This window comes from Odocoileus virginianus, chromosome 3 (genome assembly GCF_023699985.2).
Source record: "Odocoileus virginianus isolate 20LAN1187 ecotype Illinois chromosome 3, Ovbor_1.2, whole genome shotgun sequence".
Taxonomy (NCBI): domain Eukaryota; kingdom Metazoa; phylum Chordata; class Mammalia; order Artiodactyla; family Cervidae; genus Odocoileus; species Odocoileus virginianus.
Window position 1 is genome coordinate 40043859 of NC_069676.1, and position 21304 is coordinate 40065162.

The 21304-nt window shown below is 59.7% G+C and overlaps 2 protein-coding genes and 1 long non-coding RNA gene across 4 annotated transcripts; 2 read left to right on the plus strand and 1 right to left on the minus strand.

Annotated features, from left to right (window-relative positions):
* Positions 1–616: 616 nt before the first annotated feature.
* Positions 617–3589, minus strand: LOC139032394 (uncharacterized). The gene is made up of 2 exons (XR_011484918.1): positions 3335–3589; positions 617–934 (listed from the first exon to the last, which is right to left on the minus strand). It is a non-coding gene; the product is annotated as an uncharacterized lncRNA (long non-coding RNA).
* Positions 3590–8750: 5161 nt separating this feature from the next.
* On the plus strand, positions 8751–13397 carry MADCAM1 (mucosal vascular addressin cell adhesion molecule 1). Of its 2 annotated transcripts, none has more exons than XM_070465242.1 (5): positions 8751–8890; positions 9002–9274; positions 9665–9985; positions 11488–11907; positions 13051–13397. In XM_070465242.1, exons 1-5 carry the CDS (start codon positions 8830–8832, stop codon positions 13158–13160), a joined length of 1185 nt encoding a protein of 394 aa, XP_070321343.1. In that variant the 5' UTR covers positions 8751–8829; the 3' UTR covers positions 13161–13397. The 2 variants fall into 2 exon arrangements, with proteins under 2 accessions (XP_070321343.1, XP_020757070.2); XM_020901411.2 differs by having other exon boundaries at positions 8753–8890; positions 11416–11907.
* A 1054-nt stretch (positions 13398–14451) lies between these two features.
* Positions 14452–21106, plus strand: TPGS1 (tubulin polyglutamylase complex subunit 1). The gene is made up of 2 exons (XM_020901413.2): positions 14452–15082; positions 20332–21106. The coding sequence occupies exons 1-2, from the start codon at positions 14709–14711 to the stop codon at positions 20864–20866; spliced, it is 909 nt and encodes a 302-aa protein (XP_020757072.1). The 5' UTR covers positions 14452–14708; the 3' UTR covers positions 20867–21106.
* The last annotated feature ends 198 nt before the right edge of the window (positions 21107–21304 follow it).

The window sequence follows — 21304 nt, forward strand, 5'->3', positions numbered from 1 at the left end:
GGGAAGAGTCACCGGAGCAGAGACCAGAGGGAGGTGGGGAGAAAGCAGGGAGACCTGGTGAGAGGGCGCACCTGGCGGCACCTGACGGGAGCACCACCTGTGCAAAGGCCCTGGGACAGCCCTGCGCCTGGCGGGTGGGAGGGGCCGTGGGGAGGATGAGCTAGGGGCTGGGGCAGGAGGTGAGGGCCCGGGGAGCGGAAGGGGCAGAGCAGGGTCGCACCCCGCTCTCTGCTCACAAGCGCCCTCTGGTGGTTTCGGGGAGAACAGGCCGTGGGCAGCACTGGGACCCTGGGAGAAGGGACTAAGGGGTGGGGATGGGGATGCCTTGGAGGGGTGGGGGAGGGGTGATGATGACAGAGAGATGATGGGGCGATGGTGGGGGAGAAGATGGGGAGTGAAGATGGGAGGGGGAATTGGGGTTGGGGGATGGTGGGGCCAGCTGAGCAGGGATGGAAGAGTGGGCGAGAAGCAGGGGTTCTGGGTCTGCTTTAAAACTGGAAACAAGGTCTGCAAGCGGATTTGACCGAGGGAGAGAGCTACAGAGCCCCAGAGCTTTGGTTGGCTCACCTCAAAGGATGGAGCTGCGGGTACCTGGGAGGAAGCACAGGTGGGAGGGACAGGCTTTACATATTTTATTCTATTTTGTTTAAATATTTATGGGGCATTACGTTTTGGTCAGTTAGTTCCCCAACTAGGGATTGAACCCACTGCCCCCTGCAGTGGAAGCAGTGAGTCTTAACCACTGGACCAGTGGGGAGTCCCAGGGCAGCCTTTAGATGATCATGAGTTCTGTCTTGGGGTTGGCGGCTTGGGGCTCCAGCGGGAGATGCACATGGACACACGGTGGACCAGCTGTACGGGGCGGGCTGCTGGTCATCTGTGGGTTCTGTGGGTGCAGGTATACCTTGGCTGTGAACCTGAGGAGGTGGGAGTCCTGGAGACCGGAGCAGAGGAGAGGAGCAGACAGCATTAGGAGAGGGGCGTCAACAGTGGAATCTCTGAAGGACCTGAGTTCAGACCAGCTGCTTTCTTCAGCAGTTTACTGTCCTTTCTCCCCACTCCTTCCTGTCTCTTTCTCTCTCTCTCTCTCTCTCACACACACACACATGCACTCTCACACACACACACACAGAAGAGGCAAGGCTGTGCGTGTCCTGTCCTGGGGTCAGCACATCGCTGGCCCAGACCTGGTGCACAGACACCCACAGAAGAAAAGTGTGGGGGCTATTGACACAGTTGAGCTGAGGTCCCCCACCATCTCTAAAGCTGTCTGGGTGCTGAAAGTGAGAAGCTGGATTATAGGCCAGCCTGCTGTTCTGTCCCTGGCACAGTAGGTGGGGCGGGCCGGGGGGCAGGTATTCTCAGGACACTGCCCCACGCAGTGTCAACTCTCCCTCTGCCCTCTGGCCTGTGATCTCTCACCTCCCACCTCCCTGGGGTGCTCACAATTGTCCCTCGGCAGGGCCTGACTCAGGCTCACGAGCCTTGGTGGCTGCCTGCCCCTTTGTTCCAGGAAGGCGGGGATGCTAACAGGGAAGCCTTGTTCTTCTCAGACGGACAAGGACCCAGCAAACCTGCCAGCTCCCCTCATGCCTCCATTCAGGAAAGAGCCAGCTCCCCACTCAGACCAACAGTGAGGAGTAACTCTCCTGTTCCTCTGGGTCCTCAGCTGCACGCCTGGCTAGTCCCCGTTATAAAGACGAAGACAAAAGGTTCCCGGGAAAGAAGGCCTCAAACTGGGGGGCTGAGAAGGTCTAGCAGGCTTTCCTGAGGCCCACCAAGTCTGACCTGACCACAACCAGGTCCTATCTCTTCTTGATGGCCTACCCCATCCCTAGAGGTGCCCCTCTGGCCTCCTTGCTTTCCGGGAGCTCGACAGGCAGCTCCAGCTGCAAGGCCTTTGCATATACTGTATCTTCTACCTGGTACACCCCTTCCCACACAGATGCTTCCGAATTCTCATCCCTTCCCCCAAGTCTTTGCTCAGACCTTCCCATGTGGCCACCCAGTGTCACCCTATACATGCCCGACCTCCACACTGCCAATGCCCCTTTTTCTCACTGCCTTTGTGCGTGTGCTCAGTCACTCAAATGTATCCCAGTCTCCATGGACATAGCCCGTCAGGCTCCTCTGTCCATAGGATTATCCCAGCAAGAATACTGGAGTGGATTGCCATCTCCTCCTCCAGGCTTCCCCACCCAAATATCGAACCCAGGTCTCCTGCAGCTCCTGCACTGGCAGGCGGATTCTTTTCTGCTGAGCTACCTGGGAAGCCCTTCCCACTGCATTTATCACCCACTAATATAGTATAGCATTGACCCCCAGTGCAGTGCTGGGCTGGGGCTTGTGAGAGCTGGCTTAAATTTGCAGAAGTTTTATTTGCAAGCTGATGTCATGATGGCAGCTTGAAAGCACACATGAAGGGAGTATTTACACCCCAGAATTAGTATGTGCCACAGAGCAGGGCTTTTTGCCCTAAAAGTGCTAGCTGTTCAACATTTATAAGCACACTCTAGTGCTCCAGTGCCAAGTCGCTTCAGTCATGCCTGACTCTTTGTGACCCCATGGACTGTAGCCCGCAAGGCTCCTCTGTCCATGGGATTCTCCAGACAAGAATACTGGAGTGGGTTGCCATGCCCTTCTCCAAGGGATCTTCCAGGCCCAGGGGTCGAATCCGAGTCTCTTACCTGTATTGGCAAGCAGGTTCTTTACCACCAGTGCCACCTGGGAAGTCCCATGGGCACACTGATGCCTGTTTAGTATACTTAATGCTTACATCTCCTGGTCCCTCCCCGCCCCAATTAGAACGGAAGACCCTCCAGACAGGTTCTGCCCACTTTGCTCTCTGCTGTCTCTCAAGCACCTAGAACAATGCTTGGAGACTAGCGGCTTCCCAGGTGGTGCAGTGGTAAAGAATCCACCTGTCAGTGCAGGTGATGCAAGAGACGCGGGTCCCATCCTCGGGCCTAGAAGATCCTGGGAGTAGGAGATGGCTACCGACTCCAGTATTCTCGCCTGGAGAATCCTATGGGCAGAGGAGTCCCAAAGACGTGGACACGGCTGAGCATGGACACACAGGTGCTCAATAACTACTCGGTGACTTAATGAATGATCCTTATCTGGACCCGTGCGACAAATCCAGCATCAGCATGAACCTGGTCATCCTCCAGCACTAGAGAACACTCAGGGCCCCAGCACCGTGACCCTGGGCCGGGAGATCGGACCCTGGCCATCTGGCAACAAGGACCCTGACCGCCTAGCACGGACCCCGTCCAATTACGACCCCACCCCAGCCCCTGAGACGCCCCCGAAGCCTCGATTCCGCGGTCCAGACCTAGCGGTGTAGTTCCTCGCGACCCGGACCTTTCGGTTCGGGACGTATGACCCCCTGCCTCGCCGCATATCCCCGGCCTCAGGAGCTCTCGCCCGAGTCCCAAGAGGTGCAAGTGCAGCAGGAGCCCCGGGGGCGTGACCTCAAAGACGCACAACGCCGCCATTGGTGCTAAATTACGCGCGGACAGGAGCCCCCTTCGCTCAGAACCGAGGGCCATGCCGCCTCGCTGGCCAGTGCGGGGCTAGAGAGGCGCTGCGCTCCTTTCGGCCTTGTGGGAAACGCGCCCCCGGCCGCCACCCCGGCGCCTGCGGCATGTCGGGAGTTGTAGTCTGGAAGCGGGGGCGGCCCAGGGGACCGTGGTTCTCCGGGGAGACCCGAACGCTCGCCGGGGCGTTCCTGAGTTCCTCGCTGTAGGTTGCGGGCGCCTTCTGGGGCCGAGCCGAGATGGACCACCGCGTCCAGGTGGTTGAGAGGCTCGTCACCAAGGACGAGGCGCGGCGAGTAGGCACGACTGGCCCGACCCTGACCCTCAACCCCGCCCGAACCTGACCTTCTGACCACCGACCCTCGGCTCCAGCGGGACCCTGACCTCAGTTGCCCATCCTGACCTTCCCCTGCTGGTCAGCCTTGACGCTAGACGGTGGCCTCATTCCTTACCTAGCACTCCCAAGCCCATCCTGGTCCCTCCAGACGCCCTGACCCAGGTGTGTGGGCACAGGCCTGCGACCCCAGTTTCCCACCCTCCCTGCAGAACGACCCCAATCGCACCTTGACTGGGCTCTGAACTTGCAGCCCCCTCCCCCCATCACCCAGACCTTACTGCCAGGCTCGCATCCTCCTGGTCCATTCATGTCTCGGGTAGAGAACCTGGGCTTCAAACAGGCTCCTGGAGCAGAGAACTTCCCCGAGGTGTCGGCTCGGGGTGACCCGCAACCCAACCCCTCCGCCTCTACAGTCAGGGCGCCCAGAGGCTCCCAAGTCCTCCACCAACCGCCTCCCACCCAGGATTTCCCAACCTCTGATTGGCGCCGGGCCCCATCCTCCCCATTCCAGGTCATCTAGTGCCCCTACCTGGTGAGAGTGAAAGTCGCTCAGTCGTGTCCTACTCTGTGACCCCGTGGACTATACAGTCCATGGAATTCTGCAGGCCAGAATACTGGAGTGGGTAACTGTTTCCTTCTCCAGCGGATCTTCCCAACCCAGGGATCAAACCCAGGTCTCCCACATTGTAGGCAGATTCTTAATCAGCTGAGCCACCAGAAAAGTCCACCTGGTGAAAACCACCGTCCTAAACCCTTAGCATGGTGGGCATCCCAGGGCTCAGGCAAGGGTCCGATGGAGGACCCAGACATTTCCATTCTGTGCTCAGGGACGCAGATCCATTGCAAGGCCAGGGAGCCGGTTCCCCGCCCCCCTCCCCTCTCCCCGACGTGAGGCCAAAAAAAATAAATACAGGATTTCCCTGCTGGTCCAGTGGTTAATATTCCACATTTCTACCACAGGGGGCACATGTTCAATATCTGTTCAGGGAACTAAGATCCTGCATGCTGCATGGAGTGGCCAAAAATAACTAACTAAATAATTTTTTTTAATGAGATTGTAGATGAGAAAGTAGATTCATAAACCCAAGTTGCTCCAAGCACACTTAAAAGTTTTCTGATAACGATAACCCTATATGCAAAACAGGAAAAGAGACTCAGATGTATAGAACAGACTTGTGGACTCTGGGAGAAGGCGAGGGTGGGAATGTTTCAAGAGAACAGCATCGAAATATGTATATTATCTAGGGTGAAACAGATCACCAGCCCAGGTTGGGTGCATGAGACAAGTGCTCGGGCCTGGTGCACTGGGAAGACCCAGAGGGATCAGGTGGAGAGGGAGGTGAGAGGGGGGACCGGGATGGGGAATACATGTAAATCCATGGCTAATTCATTTCAATGTATGACAAAAACTACTGCAATGATGTAAAGTAATTAGCCTCCAACTAATAAAAATAAACGGAAAAAAAAAAGTTTTCTGATAAGCAGGTCAAACATCTGTTTTCAGGTTAATATTTAAATTAAAGATCACATTTTAAGTGGTGAGTAGTGACGCCTGGCTGGCAGCCCTGCCTACTACAAACTCAGTAGTGATCTGAGTTTGCCCTGTGCTGCAACCTTGTAACCTCCCCTCTCATCACAGCCTGGAGCGGCAGAGCAGCGCTTCCCCCTCAAACACAGCCAGTCACCACACCACACTGAGGCTGCCAAAGTGGACATGTGGGTTGGTAGATGGGGAAGGGTGTTCAGTTGGGGGCGGATGAATGCCAAGTGGATAGAAGGCTGAGTAAATGGATGGATAGTAGTGGTTGGAGGCTGGTGGCCTAAGGGACAGAGTGGGTGCATAACTGTGGATGGCCAGTGCTGGGCGGCCAGACCTGAGTTGATCTCTGCCTGAGTCTGCCCACACCTGCTAAGGTCAGTTGGGGCCTGTCCTGCCCCTGTGCCCTCCTCACGCCCTCAGCCCAGCTTGGCCAGGGAACTTCAGGGCCCAGCAGGGACATTGAAGAACTGATGGAACAGCCCCATCAGGCTCTAGAACCTTCTGTGGGGCTATGCAACAGGGGATCCTCAACCCTCACAGCCTCCATCTCCTCCCCTAGCCTCCCTGAGACCACCCAGGCAGGAAGCCACCCAGGGAGGGGGATGAGGGTGACATCCAGGGTCCTCCAGCACCAGAGTTGAATGGGGCATCTGACGTGGGGGGGCTCCAATGACCCAGCCCTGCCCCAGGGCTCTAGCTCACGCCAAAGAAAATCCATGAGGCCCCCAACTGACCAGTGATGCTAGCAAGGGGAGCTGGCCAGTCAGAGTACAGGGGTCCTGGGGGAACAGGTGTCTCCCGAGGCCAGGGCGCTGGCCTCTGGACACTCTGCTCAGCCAGGTCCCCTGCAGAGTCCTGAGGTCATCCTGGGGAGCGAGAAGGGGGCTAGAGTGTCGGACCTCCGGCGGTGACGGGACCCTCCATGGGAAGGAGGCTTCCTGCAGAGGCCACTGAGGACTTCCTCTGTGTAGGGGGAATGCTGGGAAGTGGGGACCAAGAGCAGGAAGCCCAGGGTAGGGGGTACAGCCAAACCATCAGCCCCCCTGGCAGCGGCTCCCACGGGCTCAGTCACCCAGGGGCAGAAGCAGGTGTCCCTGGAGCAGCCTAGGAGTGGGGTTCAGTCTTTCGTCCCTCCCCCTGCTGCTGGCTCTGCTCCTCCAGGCACCTGCCCATCCCTTTCCTCCCCCACCCCTACTCTGCCTTCGGTGTCTCCGCCCTTTCCTGTCTCCCACCTCTGCCCGGAACCTTCTTGCTTTGTTGAGCCCACCTGTCCCTTTCTCATGGTGCCCTCCATTGACGCCCTGGTCATCGTGTCCCCCTTAGCACTGCCCTCTGATCGCTGCAGGCATCTTTAACCCAAAGGTTCTTTGTTCACACAGGCAGAGGCTTGGAGCTGGAGGGGCCAGGCGGTGGGGGGTGGGGGCAGCAGGCCCACGCCTTGCAAGGACCTTGGCTGCCAGGGCAGCAGGAAGCCAGGTCAGGGGCTGGGAAGAGACCCATTCACCAGGCCGGCTGCCCCCCACCCGGGTTAAGGGCCCAGCTTCCCGAGAAGGGCCCAGCTTCCCGAGAAGGGCCCAAACCTCCGGCCTGGGGAGGGACCGCACCTTGGAGCCGCCTTCCTGTGCGGCCTTTCCCGGCACCATGAGTAGGGGGGATGGGGCCAAAGCAGCCAGACTCTGGGTTCACACACCTGGGCCCCCCGAATCTCAGCTCCCATCCGCTGACGCCAGGCCCCCCCAGCCTGACCCCCCACCTCCCGCCCCCCAGCCTCACCCTCCAACCCTTGGGCCGCCAAGCCTCAGCCTCCTTCTTCTGCCCCCAGCCCCCCAGCCTCAGCTCCCCTCCCTGCCTCCAGTCCCCGATCTTGGGCCCCACGTTTTGCCTCTGACAGTTAAGATGTTGAGAAGAGGGCATTCCCTGGTGCTCCAGGGGCTAAGACTCTGTGCTCCCTGGGTTCATCCCTGGGCAGGGAACTAGATCCATCTGCTGCAACTAAAGATCCGGCAGCTGCAAGGAAGATGGAAGATGCTGAGAGCCACAACAAAGACCCCCGCACAGTCAAATAAGTTAATTAAAAAGAAAAAAAAGATGCTGAGAACACAGATGGGCAGAGCTAGTAGTGCTTAGAAACTGGCATCTCCCAGCAGGTTCTCTTACTCTGAAGTCAGGGAAACTGAGGCACAAGTCACACCTGAAGTCAGACGAGGGTGGTGGGCAGCCAGGACCCTCCACCCTTTTCCTCCTGTGTGCCTGCTGTGCTTCGAGTCTGGGGTCACAGCACAGGGCACAGCAGACAAACGCCCCCCCCACCCCCGGCCATTCCCAGTACAAGGGGGATATGACATCAGCCATTTGACCTCTCTAAGGACTTGGAGGAAGTGGGGGGAAAGGAAGCTGGCTGGGGTGCTTCCCACTAAGGAGGCTGCGTCTGGACATAGCCCAGCAAAGAAGGCACATGCTAGGTCCGAAGACTGGCAAGTGCCCAGGCTCCGGCCGCGGCCTGAAGTTGGGGTTTTTCCCTCTGCCACGGGGCAGCCGTGGAGTGTCTGCATGCTCAGAGAGTGTTTCTAAATCCATTCTGGTGCCCGGTAGTGAATGGCCTTGAGGAAACGCAGGACCAGGCTGAGGGTGGTCTACACAACGGAAAGGGCTGACGGATTCAGGCGTTGGGGACACGAGGCTCTCGGGCCTGTCTGATGATTGCTGTAGGTCCCCTCCCAGGCGTCTCCTCGGAAGACGCTCCGTGGCCTCGGGTTCCCATCCCGCCTGCCCGTTAGGCGCACGGGAGACAAGCTCAGAGGTGGGTAGTGAGGTGTCCTAGGCACCGTGGGCCACAGCCCCATCACCCCCAAGAGACTCCACCACCCCCACAACATCCTCACCCCTGGGGGACCTCCCCGCCCGCTCCGCCAGGACCCCTCTCCGGGAGGTCCACCGCCGGGGAACCCCAGCGCGGCCGCCCCAGCTCAGAGGAGACTGCTCCCCACCGCCCCCGCGCGGCCGCTCCGGGTAGTGAAGACCGAGAGTCCCGCGACGGCGCGAACCTGGCGCCAGCCGCGGGCTTGGCTCCTCAGGCGTCAGCCCTCTCCTGCCTCCATCTTCCGAGGTTGCGTTTCTAAAAGCGAGGCCTGGAACCGGCCCAGGCCTTCTGCCCTCCTGTCCGACTTCGGCCGCTCCCCTACCCCGCCCGCGCACCTCTGGCCCCCAGTGCCTGCCCCTCTGACGCCTCCAGGGTCGTTGGGGGTCAGGGTGGGAAATCCCCTCGGGAAACCCCCGAGGAGCAGCTGGAGGAGGGGAAGCGGGGTCGCGGGGTCGCGGGGCGGCGGGAAGGAGCCCGGGACGCCGGGAAGGAGCCCGGGACGCCACTATTTAAGCCACCGCCCCCGCGGGCAAGGGACAGAGCCTGGCCGAGCATGGAGCGAGGCCGCGCCCTTCTGCTTCCCCTTCTTCTGGGGCTGCTCCATACGGGTCGCGGTGAGCTGGGAGGGGCCGCAGACGCGCGTGCGGAGGTTAGGGAGGTGATGGGGGACCCCACGTAGGGGCCTGGGAGGAGGAGGGCGGGGCTGAGACTGCGGTCACCCGCAGGTGGGCGGCTGGAAGTGGATCCACCTGAGAGCGAGGTGGCGATGGCCGTGGGCGAGTCGCGAAACTTCACCTGCCGCATGACCTGCGCGGACGGCAGGGAGGCCTCGGTGCTGTGGCGGGGCCTGGACACCAGTCCGGGCGCCGTGCAGTCCGGTGCGGGCCTCAGCGTCCTGTACGTGCTCAACGCCTCGCTGTCTGCGGCGGGGACCCGTGTGTGCGTGGGCTCCTGCCGGGACGTGTCCCTCCAGCACCGCATGCGGCTCCTGGTGTTTGGTGAGCCCCCGCCCCCCTCCCCGCCTCTGCGCACGCGAGCCCTCCGTCCCTTGGCCATCTCCGCCTGGAACGCTTCCCGGATTGCCCACCACGTCCCCGCTCATAGCTCGCCTCGCAGGTCCTCCAGAGTCGCTCTGCAGTCCCCCTTCGCGCATCCCTCTCCCCCATCTACCCCCGATCCTCCAGGACCTCACCCCCTGCCCTTTCTGCTCTGGACTTACTCTGACAGCTTATATTCTAGCCACACAGGCTGTCGTAATGGGTCTCCCCTGTCCCTGTGCCCCAGCAGTCTCCAGGAACCCCAAGCCCCACCTCCACGCCCCCCTCCTCGGGGCGCAGCCCTAAACCTCCCTCCCGGCTCAGCTCACCCTCTCCTCCCCTCCCCCACAGCCTTCCCAGACCAGCTGACTGTATCCCCTGAGGCCGTAGTGCCAGGGAGGGACCAGGAGGTGACCTGCACGGCCCACAACGTCACACCGGCTGGCCCTGACACACTCTCCATGTCCCTGTTCCTGGGGGGTCGGGAACTGGAGGGAGTGGAAGACCTCCCGAACGTGACTGAAGAGCCCCAGGAAGGTGAGGACCAGCTATTCCAAGTGACCCAGCACTGGCTGCTGCCCACCTCAGAAACCTCCAGCCTGCACACCCTCCACTGCCAGGTGACTATGAGGCTGCCTGGCCTGGAGCTGACCCACCACCGGCCCATTCCAGGTGAGCCTGCAACCGCGGGGAAGTGAACAAGGTCATACCACCCAGCACCTGAGGCCCTGGTGAGCCCTGGGCGGCTGCCTGGCCACTCCTTGGGAGTCCTGGCTCCTCCCTGCGCCCGCTGGGTCTCCACCTGGATAGGTCCCGCACCACAAGCTAGAGGGAAAGTCACTTCCCATCCCTCGCCTGGCCCCCAGTAGCAGCCAGGGGGCTACTTCTCGCTGGTCATTCATTCAACAGATTTGCAGCGCACCTACCCTGAGCCAAGCCCATCAAGGTGCTGCCCCTCATCTGCCCACAGCCCTCCGGGGCTCCCACCTCCCTCCAGGTGAAAACCCAAGCTGGCTGCACCCACCCACAGGGCCCTGCGCACCTGCCCGATCCCCCTCCCTTCTTCCCCTTCACTCTCCCACACTTCAGGGGCAGTGCTGCCCCAGGGCCTTTGCATCTCTGTGCCCTCCATGGGAATGCTCTTCCCTACAGCTCCGCCACCCCACTCAGGTCTCCTTCCCAATGAGGCCTGCCCTGATCTTCCTGCCCAAGAGGTCCCACCACCACCTGCCCAACACACACACACACAGGCCTCTTTTCTTCCCCTGTTGAATGTTTCTTGACACCTTTTATCAACATCCGACTTGTGTGTTCGCTTTTTTCTCCCATCATCTGTCTCCCCTGCTGTTGGTTTCACTGAGATAGGAATGTGTTCATGGCTAGAGGCCAGCGGCTAATACAGTGCCCAGTGCATGTAGGTGTTCAGTAGATACATCCTGAATGAATGAGTGAATGAATGAATAACTGTTATCCTGGGGGCCTGGCCCATAGTAGGTGCACGATAAATGCTTGCTGAATGAAAAAATGAAAACATTTAATGTGGGGCCTGGTGCACAGTAGGTGGTCAGTTCACATCAGAGGTTACTGTTTAGTTTGCTGTCATCTGGGACAGCCCCGCCCATATCACCAAGCCTGTGGCAGCCTCTCACCAAGCAAGCACAGACTGGTTCTCTGACAGGGCACCCCAAAACTCACGTTAATGACTGGGGGCCTGGGGGCCTGGAAGGTTTGGCTCATATTTTGTGAACTCAGGTAAGGGAAGTAGGGTGGGGTGGGAGGACACTCAGTGGTGCAGAAAGAAACTGCAGAAAGAAAACTCAGGCACGTCCTTGTTCCTTAGACCGGCCCTCCCTCCCCTCCACTCCTCTCCCTAGGTGAGGGGCTCTCACGCCTCTTAACAGATTTAGACACTCGCTGGTGTCGGGGGGAGGCATGTCAGACCCCGAACCTGCTCCTATCCACTGGGGTACCCTGCAATTCATCCAAGTGAAGGACAGGGCTTGGAGCAGATCAGGTCCAACCATGTGTTCCAGGTGGAGAGAGGGAGGTAGGGGAGGGGCCTGGGCAGCATGGAGAAAACAAATGGCTGCTGCGTTTTCCAGTCCTGCAGGGCCTGACCTCCCTGGAACCCCCCAGCATCACCTCCTCAGAGCCCCCCACCATGACCCCCGCAGAGCCCAGCATCACAGTGTCCCTGGAGCCCACTGATACAACCACCCCAGAGCCCTTTGTCATGACGCCCCCGAAGCCCCCCATCACCACCTCCCCCGAGCTGGCCTCCACCTGCAGCCCCGCGAGTCCTGGCCCCGCACCCAGGAACAGCTCCACCAGGCCGTGCCTCCCGGAGATCCACCAGTCGTCAGCACCAGGGGCTTTGGAGCTGCTGTGCGAGGTGCCCTGCGGCCCCGGCATGGCCGTGCACTGGACCCAGGCCCCCGGCGGGCTGGAGGCCTACGAGACGCAGGAGGCAGGGGCCCAAGCTTGGCTGAGCAGCAGGAGCATGCTGTGGTCCGGGTGCCATCCTGAGGGCTGGTTCCAGTGTCGCCTGGACCCTGGGGGCCACACCGCCAACCTGTATGTGGTCCCGGAAATCTGTAAGTTTGGGGGCTGCAGGGGCCTGGGAGGGAAGGAAGCCTTGTGTCCAGGCCTTAGCCAAGGAGTGCCCTGCTAGTCCGCCTGTGTCCCCAGCTGTCTAGTGGGCTTCCCTGACCCTTTAAGGGTCACAAGTCACAGCTGCCTGCATGGTGATAACTAGGTTTCAGGGACCCTGTAGCTGTCACAGCATTTTGTAAACCCTGTAAACTCGACAGACTGAGACAGCCTGTGGAATAGAAACAGGACACAGACACATCAGTAATTTGTTTTTCTGGAAGCCACGTTCAGGAGGGGAAAAAAAGTAAAAATAAGTTTGACAATATATCATCAAACCCAATATATCTCAAATATTATCATTTCAACATGCAGTCTATTAAGAAGCATGACTGAAGTTTGTTTTCAGACTAAGTCTTCAAATGCAATGTGTGTTTTACATGGACAGTGCTGTCCACCCAGACTGGTTACACTTCAAATGCAGCTATGGTAAGGGGCCCCTCACTGGACTGCCCACTTTTTTTTTTAAATATTTATTTATATGGTGCTTTATTTATTTACTTGGCTGCATCTGGTCTTAGTTGCAGCTTGCAGTATCTTTAGTTGTGGCATGTGGGATCTAGTTCCCTGACCAGGTATGGAACCTGGGTCCCCTACACTGGGAGTGCAGAGGCTTAGCCACTGGACCATCAGGAAGTTCCTGGACTGCTCACTTCTAACTACAGGGTCCTATGTACCTTTCCAAAGAGTTGCTCTAAAGGCCTTTGGGGGCTTTCCTGTTGGCTCAGATGGTAAAGCATCTGCCTGCAATGTAGGAGACCCAGGTTCGATCTCTGGGTCAGAAGATCCCCTGGAGAAGGGAATGGCAACCCACTCCAGCATTCTTGCCTGAAGAATTCCATGGACAGAGGAGCCTGGTGGGCTACAGTCCATGGGGTGGCAGAGTCAGACACGACTGAGTGACTAAACACACAAAGGCCTTTGGCTAGTCCAGGGATTTTTGTATATTTCACAAAGGTGTTTTAAACTGTTAAGTCCTTTGTACAGTTTCAGGGAACCTGATCAGTCTGTGAGACCTTAGCAAGCTCTGCCGGGCTGCTCCCCAAGCCTGCAGTGGGCTTCAGGATTTCGGATGCCTCTCTCTCCAGGTTCCCCGGCAACATCGGCTGCCCTGTGGACCAGCAGCTTGGCGCTGGGGCTCCTTCTCCTGGTGTTCCTTACCTACCACCTGAGGAAACGCTGCCAGCCCACAAGCTGATGACCTGGGCCTGACACCCCCACCCCGAGTAGACCACACAAAGGGGGACTTTTCTTCTACTCGGTTGTGACTAGAGGACGTGGGCAGCATTCTGGACAGCAGGCGGTGACCGTGGGCTCCCTACCCTGATGGCCAGCACATCCAGGCTCCCCAGCTGGCTAGGTGTCCCTTCCGTGGGTCCCAAGGGAGCAGACCCTCCACAGTGCAGAGCTGGAGAATAAAGAGCATCTAGTCTGACCTTAGTGGTTTCTGTTTTGGTCCCACGACATGGGAATCCTCCGCACAGCTCCAAGCATCCTCTGCTCTATGTGACTCCCCCAGGGAGGTAAGGAAGGACAGACACCACCGCAGCCCCACGTGGCCAGGGCTGGGGGAAGGAGGCGTGTACTCTGCCTGGGGCCCCTCCCTGCACGTGGGAACGCTGAAGCTTAAAGAGTAACTAGAAGTCCTCAAAAGAAGCGGAGAAAAGTACTTGTTGGAGGACCGCACTAGCAAAGAAACAGAAGGGTGCTTGATAAGGGAAACAGTATGTACTCTTTTAGGGTAGCCGGGAGTTAGGTGGCGGGGGAGGTGGCGGTGGGGAGCGAGACAGAGGCTGGAAATGATACCGGCAGATGAGGGGCTGTAGATTCCAGGAGCTTCAGCCTTCTGGAACTGGGGACCTTTGCAAGAGCTTAGAGCTACAGGGTTCAGGGCTTCCCTGGTGGCTCAGACCGTAAAGAATCTGCCTGCAATGCAGGAGACCTGGGTTCAGTCCCTGAGTCGGTAAGATCCCCTGGAGAAGGGAATGGCAACCCACTTTAGTATTCTAGCCTGGATAATCATATGGACAGAGGAGCCTGGCGGACTACAATCCACGGGGTCGCAGAGTCGAACACGACTACTGCTTTCAGAGCTATATAAGATGCGGCGTGAGATAACGCCCTCTGGTGGTAACGAAATGTAGCCGGCTGGGACTGGGAACTAGGGACCACAGTCATTCGCTCTACCGAACGCGTACACGTGACTAAGGGCCGCGAAAGCGCAGGGGAGACCCCTAACCCAGCTTGGTAGTGAGAGGGAACCTTTCCGCACGAGGAGAGCTACAAACTCACACGGAGATTGGGTTAGGCTGAAGGCCAGGCTGAGCACAAAGCCTCCGAGTTTAAAATCAAAAAAGCGGGCGAGAGCGGCGCTTAGTCCCGACGTGGGGGTGGAGCCACCCGCCCCAGCTTGGCAGGGCTTCCCTGGTAACCAAGGAGACCTGTTGCTAGGGGACCAGGCTAAGAAAGGACTCTCCCATTACCAAGATGGCAAACAATCGGCTTCATACCTGAAACCAAGCCCTTCCTGGGGTCCATTTTGGAGTCTGGCAAAATTTAAGCTCCGCGTCTAAGCCAGGAAAGTCAAGCAGCACACATAAAGAGGAAACCTGGAGACAGTGCCTATTAGAATCTAGGAAAAAGGGTGGCCTGCCCTGGTCATTTCGTAGGAGTCTCTCGGCGAGATTCTGGTGCCCTCTGCCCTTAACCAAGATGGCCGCTCTGAAGCGGCAGCGCACTGTGAGATATGGCAGCGCTTCCGGTCCCTCTGCCCTCAGCGAAGATGGCGGCAGTGGAGAAGCGGCGGCAGGCGGTGGCACAGGCAACTAGTTTCACAGACAGCGGCCGGCCGGGGGTGTCCCGAGCGGCGGCGGCGACCGAGAGTGAAGAGGACTTCCTGCGACAGGTCGGCGTGACGGAGATGCTACGCGCGGCCCTGCTAAAGGTGCTGGAGGCGCGACCGGAGGAGCCCATCGCCTTTCTGGCGCACTACTTCGAGAACATGGGCCTGCGGTCTCCTGTAAACGGCGGCGCTGGGGAGCCTCCGGGCCAGCTCCTGCTTCAGCAGCAGCGCCTGGGCCGCGCACTGTGGCATCTTCGCCTGGCTCACCACTCCCAGAGGTGCGGGGTTGGGCCGGGCCTGGACGGGTAGGGGCCGCAGCCGGACTTCAACTCCCAGCGGGCTCCGCGCGGCTCCCACCCTCGGCGCCGGTGCACCAGCGCGGGGCGTACTGGGAACTGTAGACGGCTGCGTCTGGCGCAGGAAGGGCGCGGACCGCGCGGGGCTCCAGGGCCCCGGCGGGCCCACCCAGCTGAGTGCTGGCGCTGGTACTTCTGGTCGACTTGGTATTTGGTGATGCCTCTTTGCAGATGCCGAGTTTCCCCGTGCACCCCACCCCACTTTTGAAAATCATGGAGCCCACACAGGACTTGGTCCCTCCTAGCTCCCGCATTACCAGCGTGGAGAACCCTGCCCATTCAATCAGAAAATGAGTATTTACAGGGCTGGGTCGTGGAGACGGGGAGCAAAAGACTCATTTGAGGCCCCTACTCTACGGGGAGGTCCCCTGCTGGCAGGAGGGGCGTCCAGGAAGGGGCCCACAGGATATACAGGGAAGGGTATTGCGGGCACGAGGTACCGGGTGCACTGGTCTGGAGGCTGCGGTGCTGTAGTGTGGGACCAATGGGGAAGGGGAAGAGCTGAAGCATGGGGCGGTGGAGGGAATGGCGCATCCCCCCACCCCACCCCCCTCACAGCTCTGAGTTGGGAGAAGGGTGAGTGAATGGACCGGGTCAGGTGGATGGGGAGAAGCCGTCTGACTCGCATCAACCAGACAGGGTGGCCGCTGGACGTGGGTGAGCTGGGACTCAGATGTTGAAGGGGTCCCCAAAGAACCCAGGAAAGGGGGGAAGCCAAGCAAGGGAGCGTTTCAGCCTGAACCCAGCACCCACCTGCCTGGGAGCGCCCTCCTGAGTCAAGGAGCAGAGAGGCCAGCAGGAGCCGGGTGTGGCGAGCCGGTGGGGTGTTTGAAGTGATAGCCAGGAAAGGGAGTACCTGGAGATGGGGGCCTGGTGAGGGTAGGGGGTAGGGGTGACTGGCGGGCATGCATGGGTTCTGCTGGGGCCCAGGCGGCTGGGGTTGTACAGGAGCAGCGCCAGGTGGTCTGTGAGAGGGGAGGTCACTGGTCAGTCGGGTGCTGGGAAAACCTTGCAGCTGGAAGGTGGACACTCAAGTCTGCAGCTGAGACATGTAACAGGGGCAGGAGGTTGTCATGGGGAGAGGGGCATTATGGAGGCCTCAGGGGAGCTGAGAAGAGCCCAGGACCCGACTCTGAGGAGCCCCAGCCTCAGCGCACCCACAAGAAAGTGTGAGAAGGCAGAATAGACATGAAGGAGGGAAGCAGAAGACAGGGGCACCCAGGACATATTCCAAGGAAAACAGTCAGCAGCAGGGCCGTCAGGTCCTTGTCCGGGTCAAGCACTGCACAAGCCACTCAGCCCCTAGACGTCACAGCCCAGGACCTTTACGTGAAGGCTTTTTGCAGTGCTTTTCCTAATCCACACAGATATCTGTGAGCTGCCGGCCACCCCATGTCCAGTGGCCCTCGAGGTGAGAGCATGTGAGATGTGTAGGATTTAGAACCCAGGGGCTGCTTGAGTGTCCTGGGGCTGCTGTAAGCAATTTACCACAAGCTCGTGACTCAAAGCAGCAGAAATGTATTCTCCCACAGCCTGGGGGCCAAAGCCAGAAATCCAGGGGCTACAGTGCTGTGCTCCCTGATCCCCTGAAGCTGTTGGGGGAGGTCCTTCAGGCATCTTTCCCTTCAGGGCATTGTAAACATCCTTGGCCAGCCAAGTCTCCCACCCTCGGTGTCTGTCTCTAACAGATAGTTGGTGTTGGGTTTAAGGCTCATCTCATCTCCAGATCCTGAACTGATTACATCCACAAAGACCCTACTTCCAGACAAGGCCACACCCATAGGTTCTGGGCAGACCTGCACTGCGCACGTGGGGGTGAGGGGATGACACCCTATCCACCACGCCGCAGGGCTGCTGGAGCTGTCGGTGGGAGGCTCCAAGGGAACGGATTGGGCAGGGTGAACGACCAGGGCTAGTGGTGCACCTGGTCTCCCTGATCTCAGAGGTGGCTTCCCAGGCGAAAGCCCGGTCACCTCAGCTGCCAGGTCAGAAGCAGAAGCCAGACCAAGTGGGTCCCGGGCGTGGGTCCGCCTGAGGCCAGGCAGCCCCAGTGCTGTGATGGCTGGGGTTTCCTGAGGCTGCTCTTGAGAGTGACCTCAGCACGAAAGATTTGGGGCAAACTCAACCTAAATCCCCTCTGCTGAGGTGGGGAAATGACACGTGTTGGTAGACAGTGGAGCCAACAGCCCACCAGCCCCCAGAGCACACACAGCCGATGCTGTAGGGCAGCCACGCCACATGCTGAGAGTAGCAGCAAGAGTGCCAACCCCTGCAGGCCCTGTCGCCCCAGAAAACACACAGAAGCACCATAGTGTCCTCGGCTCACAGCATCCTCTGTGGGGGTGTCCTGGGTACCATGAGGGTATGGGGCAGCCTCCCTGCTCCCCACCCACCGAATGCCAAGAGCCCTCCCCCATGACAAGCACAGATGTCCCCAGACATCACCCCGTGTCCCCTGGGGGCAGAATCTCCCCAGATGAGACACGCTGAGATAAAGGAGTCCACAAACCCCCAGGAGACCCTGCATTCCATGGCCATGTGACCTCTGAAATCCTGAGATGTACACATTCCACACACACCTGAGTCAGTGGGGGAGAGGGGACTTACAGATGCTGGGGGCCACCCTGGTTTACACCACGTGACTCAGAGGGGCAAGTATGAAGGCAAAGGCTGTGAGCAAGGAGAGGACCCCATCTCTTCAAACACTGAACCAGAGCCCCTTCCCCCTCGGCTCTGACATTGTGTGGGTGCGGGAGGTCACTGTAGGGGGTCCTGCAGGTGTTGAGCAGCCTCCTGGGCCTCTACCCAACCAATGGTGACAAAACTGCCCCCAAACATGTGTCACTAGTGTCCCCTGGGGGCAGAGTCACCCCATCGAGAGCACCGTCTACAGCGTGTCTCTGTGACACGACCCATAAATTGGTTCTTTTTAGCAAGTGCCCAACGTGCTCTGTAAACTCTTCTCTGTGGGAGCTGGCACGGGGAACCTGAGGACCAGAGCCCAGGATGGCAGACCGCACGGGTGCCCCTTCTCAACTGGAGCCCCCAGCAGAATGGCCTCGGGGTGGGGTGTGGCCTTCCTCCGTCTTCTCCCCTGATGATCTCATCTCCCTGGGCCATCACTGCCTGCTATGCATCTTCATGTCCACAAGGCTGGGAGCCCATGGTAAACAGCTCCTGGACAAGGCTGCATGGCAGCTAGTGACAGTGAGTGACAAGAACACGTGGGACCCCAGCCTCACACCAGGCACAAAAACTAATCTCTGTCCTCCCAAGAATTCTGAGACACAGGCTAGAACCCTTATTCTCCATATGAAAACAGCACAGTGGATAGAACCGGCACAGGTCTAGGCCGGACCAGGAACAGCACCGACCAACTCCAGGGCGAGTGAGTCACTTAGGACAACTGGCTGGTTGACCAGGCTCCTGGGGGAGACTTCAGGCAGAGCTGAGTGGTTGATGGATGAGCTGTCAGGCCACAGGGACAGGCACCTGAAACCTCAGTGGCCTCACGTCTGCTGCAGAATCAACAGGGCACTGCTCACCCAGGGTTGCAGGAGTGGACCCCCCATGGGAAGTGGGCCACACCCTCGTGGGGTAGGATACCCTGCCACCAAGATGCCCCTGAGAGCCCCCTGTATTCACAACCTCAGGCAGCTGCCTCTCACATCAAACCAGACCAACCCGCATCACCACCTTGCCTGTCACCCACTCAGGGGGCGAGCACCGTAACCTGAGCATGCTGACGCTGCCCCTGGGGATGGGCTTACACAGCGAGCCTTCAGAGGAGGGGGCCCCACCAGGGTCCTGGCTGCAGCCGCTCCCAGTTCTCAGTCTGCGACATGATCTAGTTGTGGGCTTAACTGCCACACAGCCACCAAGCTGGCCCCAGCATCATCACCACCAGGCTTGCTCCCACCAGAAACCCTTGTCCCGGGGAAAGGAGCTGACAACAGAGGCTCCCACAAGGGGTTGTTTCGAGGCGGCAGCAGCTAGCGCAATGCCAGTTGTGCAAAGAGAGGGTCTGGCACCCTCACACTTCACAGGGTGGTCTCACTAACCCTAAAGCCCCAGCACATTGTCCTAGAACTGAGAAGTGAATCCCAGATGGGCAAGACCCCAGGTCCTGCCCTCTCCCCTCTGCACCGCGGCTCCTCCTCTGTAAGGGGTCTTGACCCCTGGAGCTCAGTGGGTGAGCATGGCTGTCCCTGGACCCTGCCCTGCTCTGGCCCAGTGTGGACCAGGCTCCCACCCACGCTGGCCAGTACAGGCGGGTGGCATGCTGTGTCTCACAGATAAGAGTGGAGCCAGGCTCCCAGAAAGGGTGAGTGTGAGCCGTGGGGTGCCTCTTCCTCTGTGGGACCCCTGACCTGGCCATCAGCTGCCCCAAGCCTCACTTCACCTTTGCTTTAGAGCTGCAGCAGGATGCCAGCTGTCAAAGAGGGGATTGGAGTGGGCACCCAGGCTGACCCAAGCCCGCACACAACCACCTGGGAGCCCCTAGCATGGCCAGGGCACAGCAGGGGGGACTTCATGGCTTCGTGGGGCAAGCAGTAAGTAGTGTCAGCACTGGGGCCATTCCTGATGTGATCTGTGGAGGAAAAAGGCAGCGTGTCTGGGTTGATGTGGCTGCTTGCAGATAAACTTACAAAGCAGCAGCAGCGGGCTTGAGCCACACCCTGGGTCATAGGCTCTGGGCCTGCACAGGTGAAATGAGTTAACTCAGTTAAGAGGTAGGGGCATGTCCTGCCCAGTGACACCTCTGAGGTGGAAAGTCCGTGGGCAGGAGCCCGTTGGCAGAGTCGGCAGCCGTTTCTCTAGCTCCTAGGCGGTGGTGTGGGCACTGGGACTGTAATGAGTGACCCGACAGATGAACTCCCAGACAGGCTCCAGAGCTGGTGATGGGAGGAAGGGAACTCAGGAGGACTCCATGAAGATAAGTATAGGAAGGGGTTAGGGGGTCGGGGAGGACACTGCCCTAGACGTGATGCTGAACACAGACGGCTGAGCAGACTCGGCGGAGCATGTGCGGATCTCAGGGAGATCTGGGGAGGGCGCTCCAGGTCAGGGCACAGCTGGTGGAAAGGACCTGAGGCAGGAGGGGCCGGTGTGTTGAGGTTGGGGGGCTGGAGCAAGCCTCTAGTGAGAGCCGACGCCCCCTCCGCCCGCAGGACGGCCTTCAACAACAACGTCGGCGTGGCCTACGAGTGCCTGAGCGCCAGTGGGCGCAAGAAGAAGCCGGGGCTGGACGGGCGCACGTATAGCGAGCTGCTGAAGCGCATCTGCCGCGACGGAGAGGCCCCCGAGGAGGTGGTGGCGCCACTGCTGCGCAAGATCCAGTGCCGGGACCACGAGGCAGTGCCGCTGGCCGTGTTCCGCGCGGGGATGCTCACCTGCTTCGTGCTGCTGGAGTTCGTGGCGCGCGCCGGCGCCCTCTACCGGCTGCTGGAGGACCCGGGCCTGGCCGTGGCCGACCGCCGCTTGGGCCAGGCCGTGTTGGACACGCTGGAGGGGGCCCTGCAGGCCAGCGACGACACTGCGCCCGCGCGCTACCTGGAGGCGGGCTCGCGCCTGGGGCCCGACAGCCTGGCGCTGGCTATGGACCGCGCGCTGGTGGCCCGACGACCCAGCGCCCCCATGACCCGGGAGGAGTTCCTGGAGAAGGCCGCCGCCCTCTTCATCGCTAAGGTCAAGCCCGTGGGCTGAGCTCCGCCCTCCGCCGCCGCCTCCTCCTCCTCCTGGACATACAGGGCCCTCAGGGTCTGCTCATCTGCTTCTGGGTGGAGCACTTCCGGAGGCCAGGACTGGGGTGTCCCTGCATGCCAACTTCCCACCTGGAATGATGCCTCAGCCCCGTTCAGCGGGGGAGGGGGCAAGGGTCCCTCCCCGCACATTTCACCAAGGTTCGCCTCTCCTGAGCAGAAATAAAGTCTGTTCCCAGGCTGACCTGATGTGTGTGTGAGCGCCCGTGTCCAGTCACACGTCCCCGGAAACGCTCTCCACTCGGGCGCATCCCAGCCAGCCCCAGCGGGTCCCACCGCTGCCCAGAAACCAGGGTGCCCCAGCACTTGGCTTCATGGGAGCGGAGGGCACTGGGACACCCAGTGAGATGCCTTGGACCCACAGCCCCAAGATCTGGGAGGC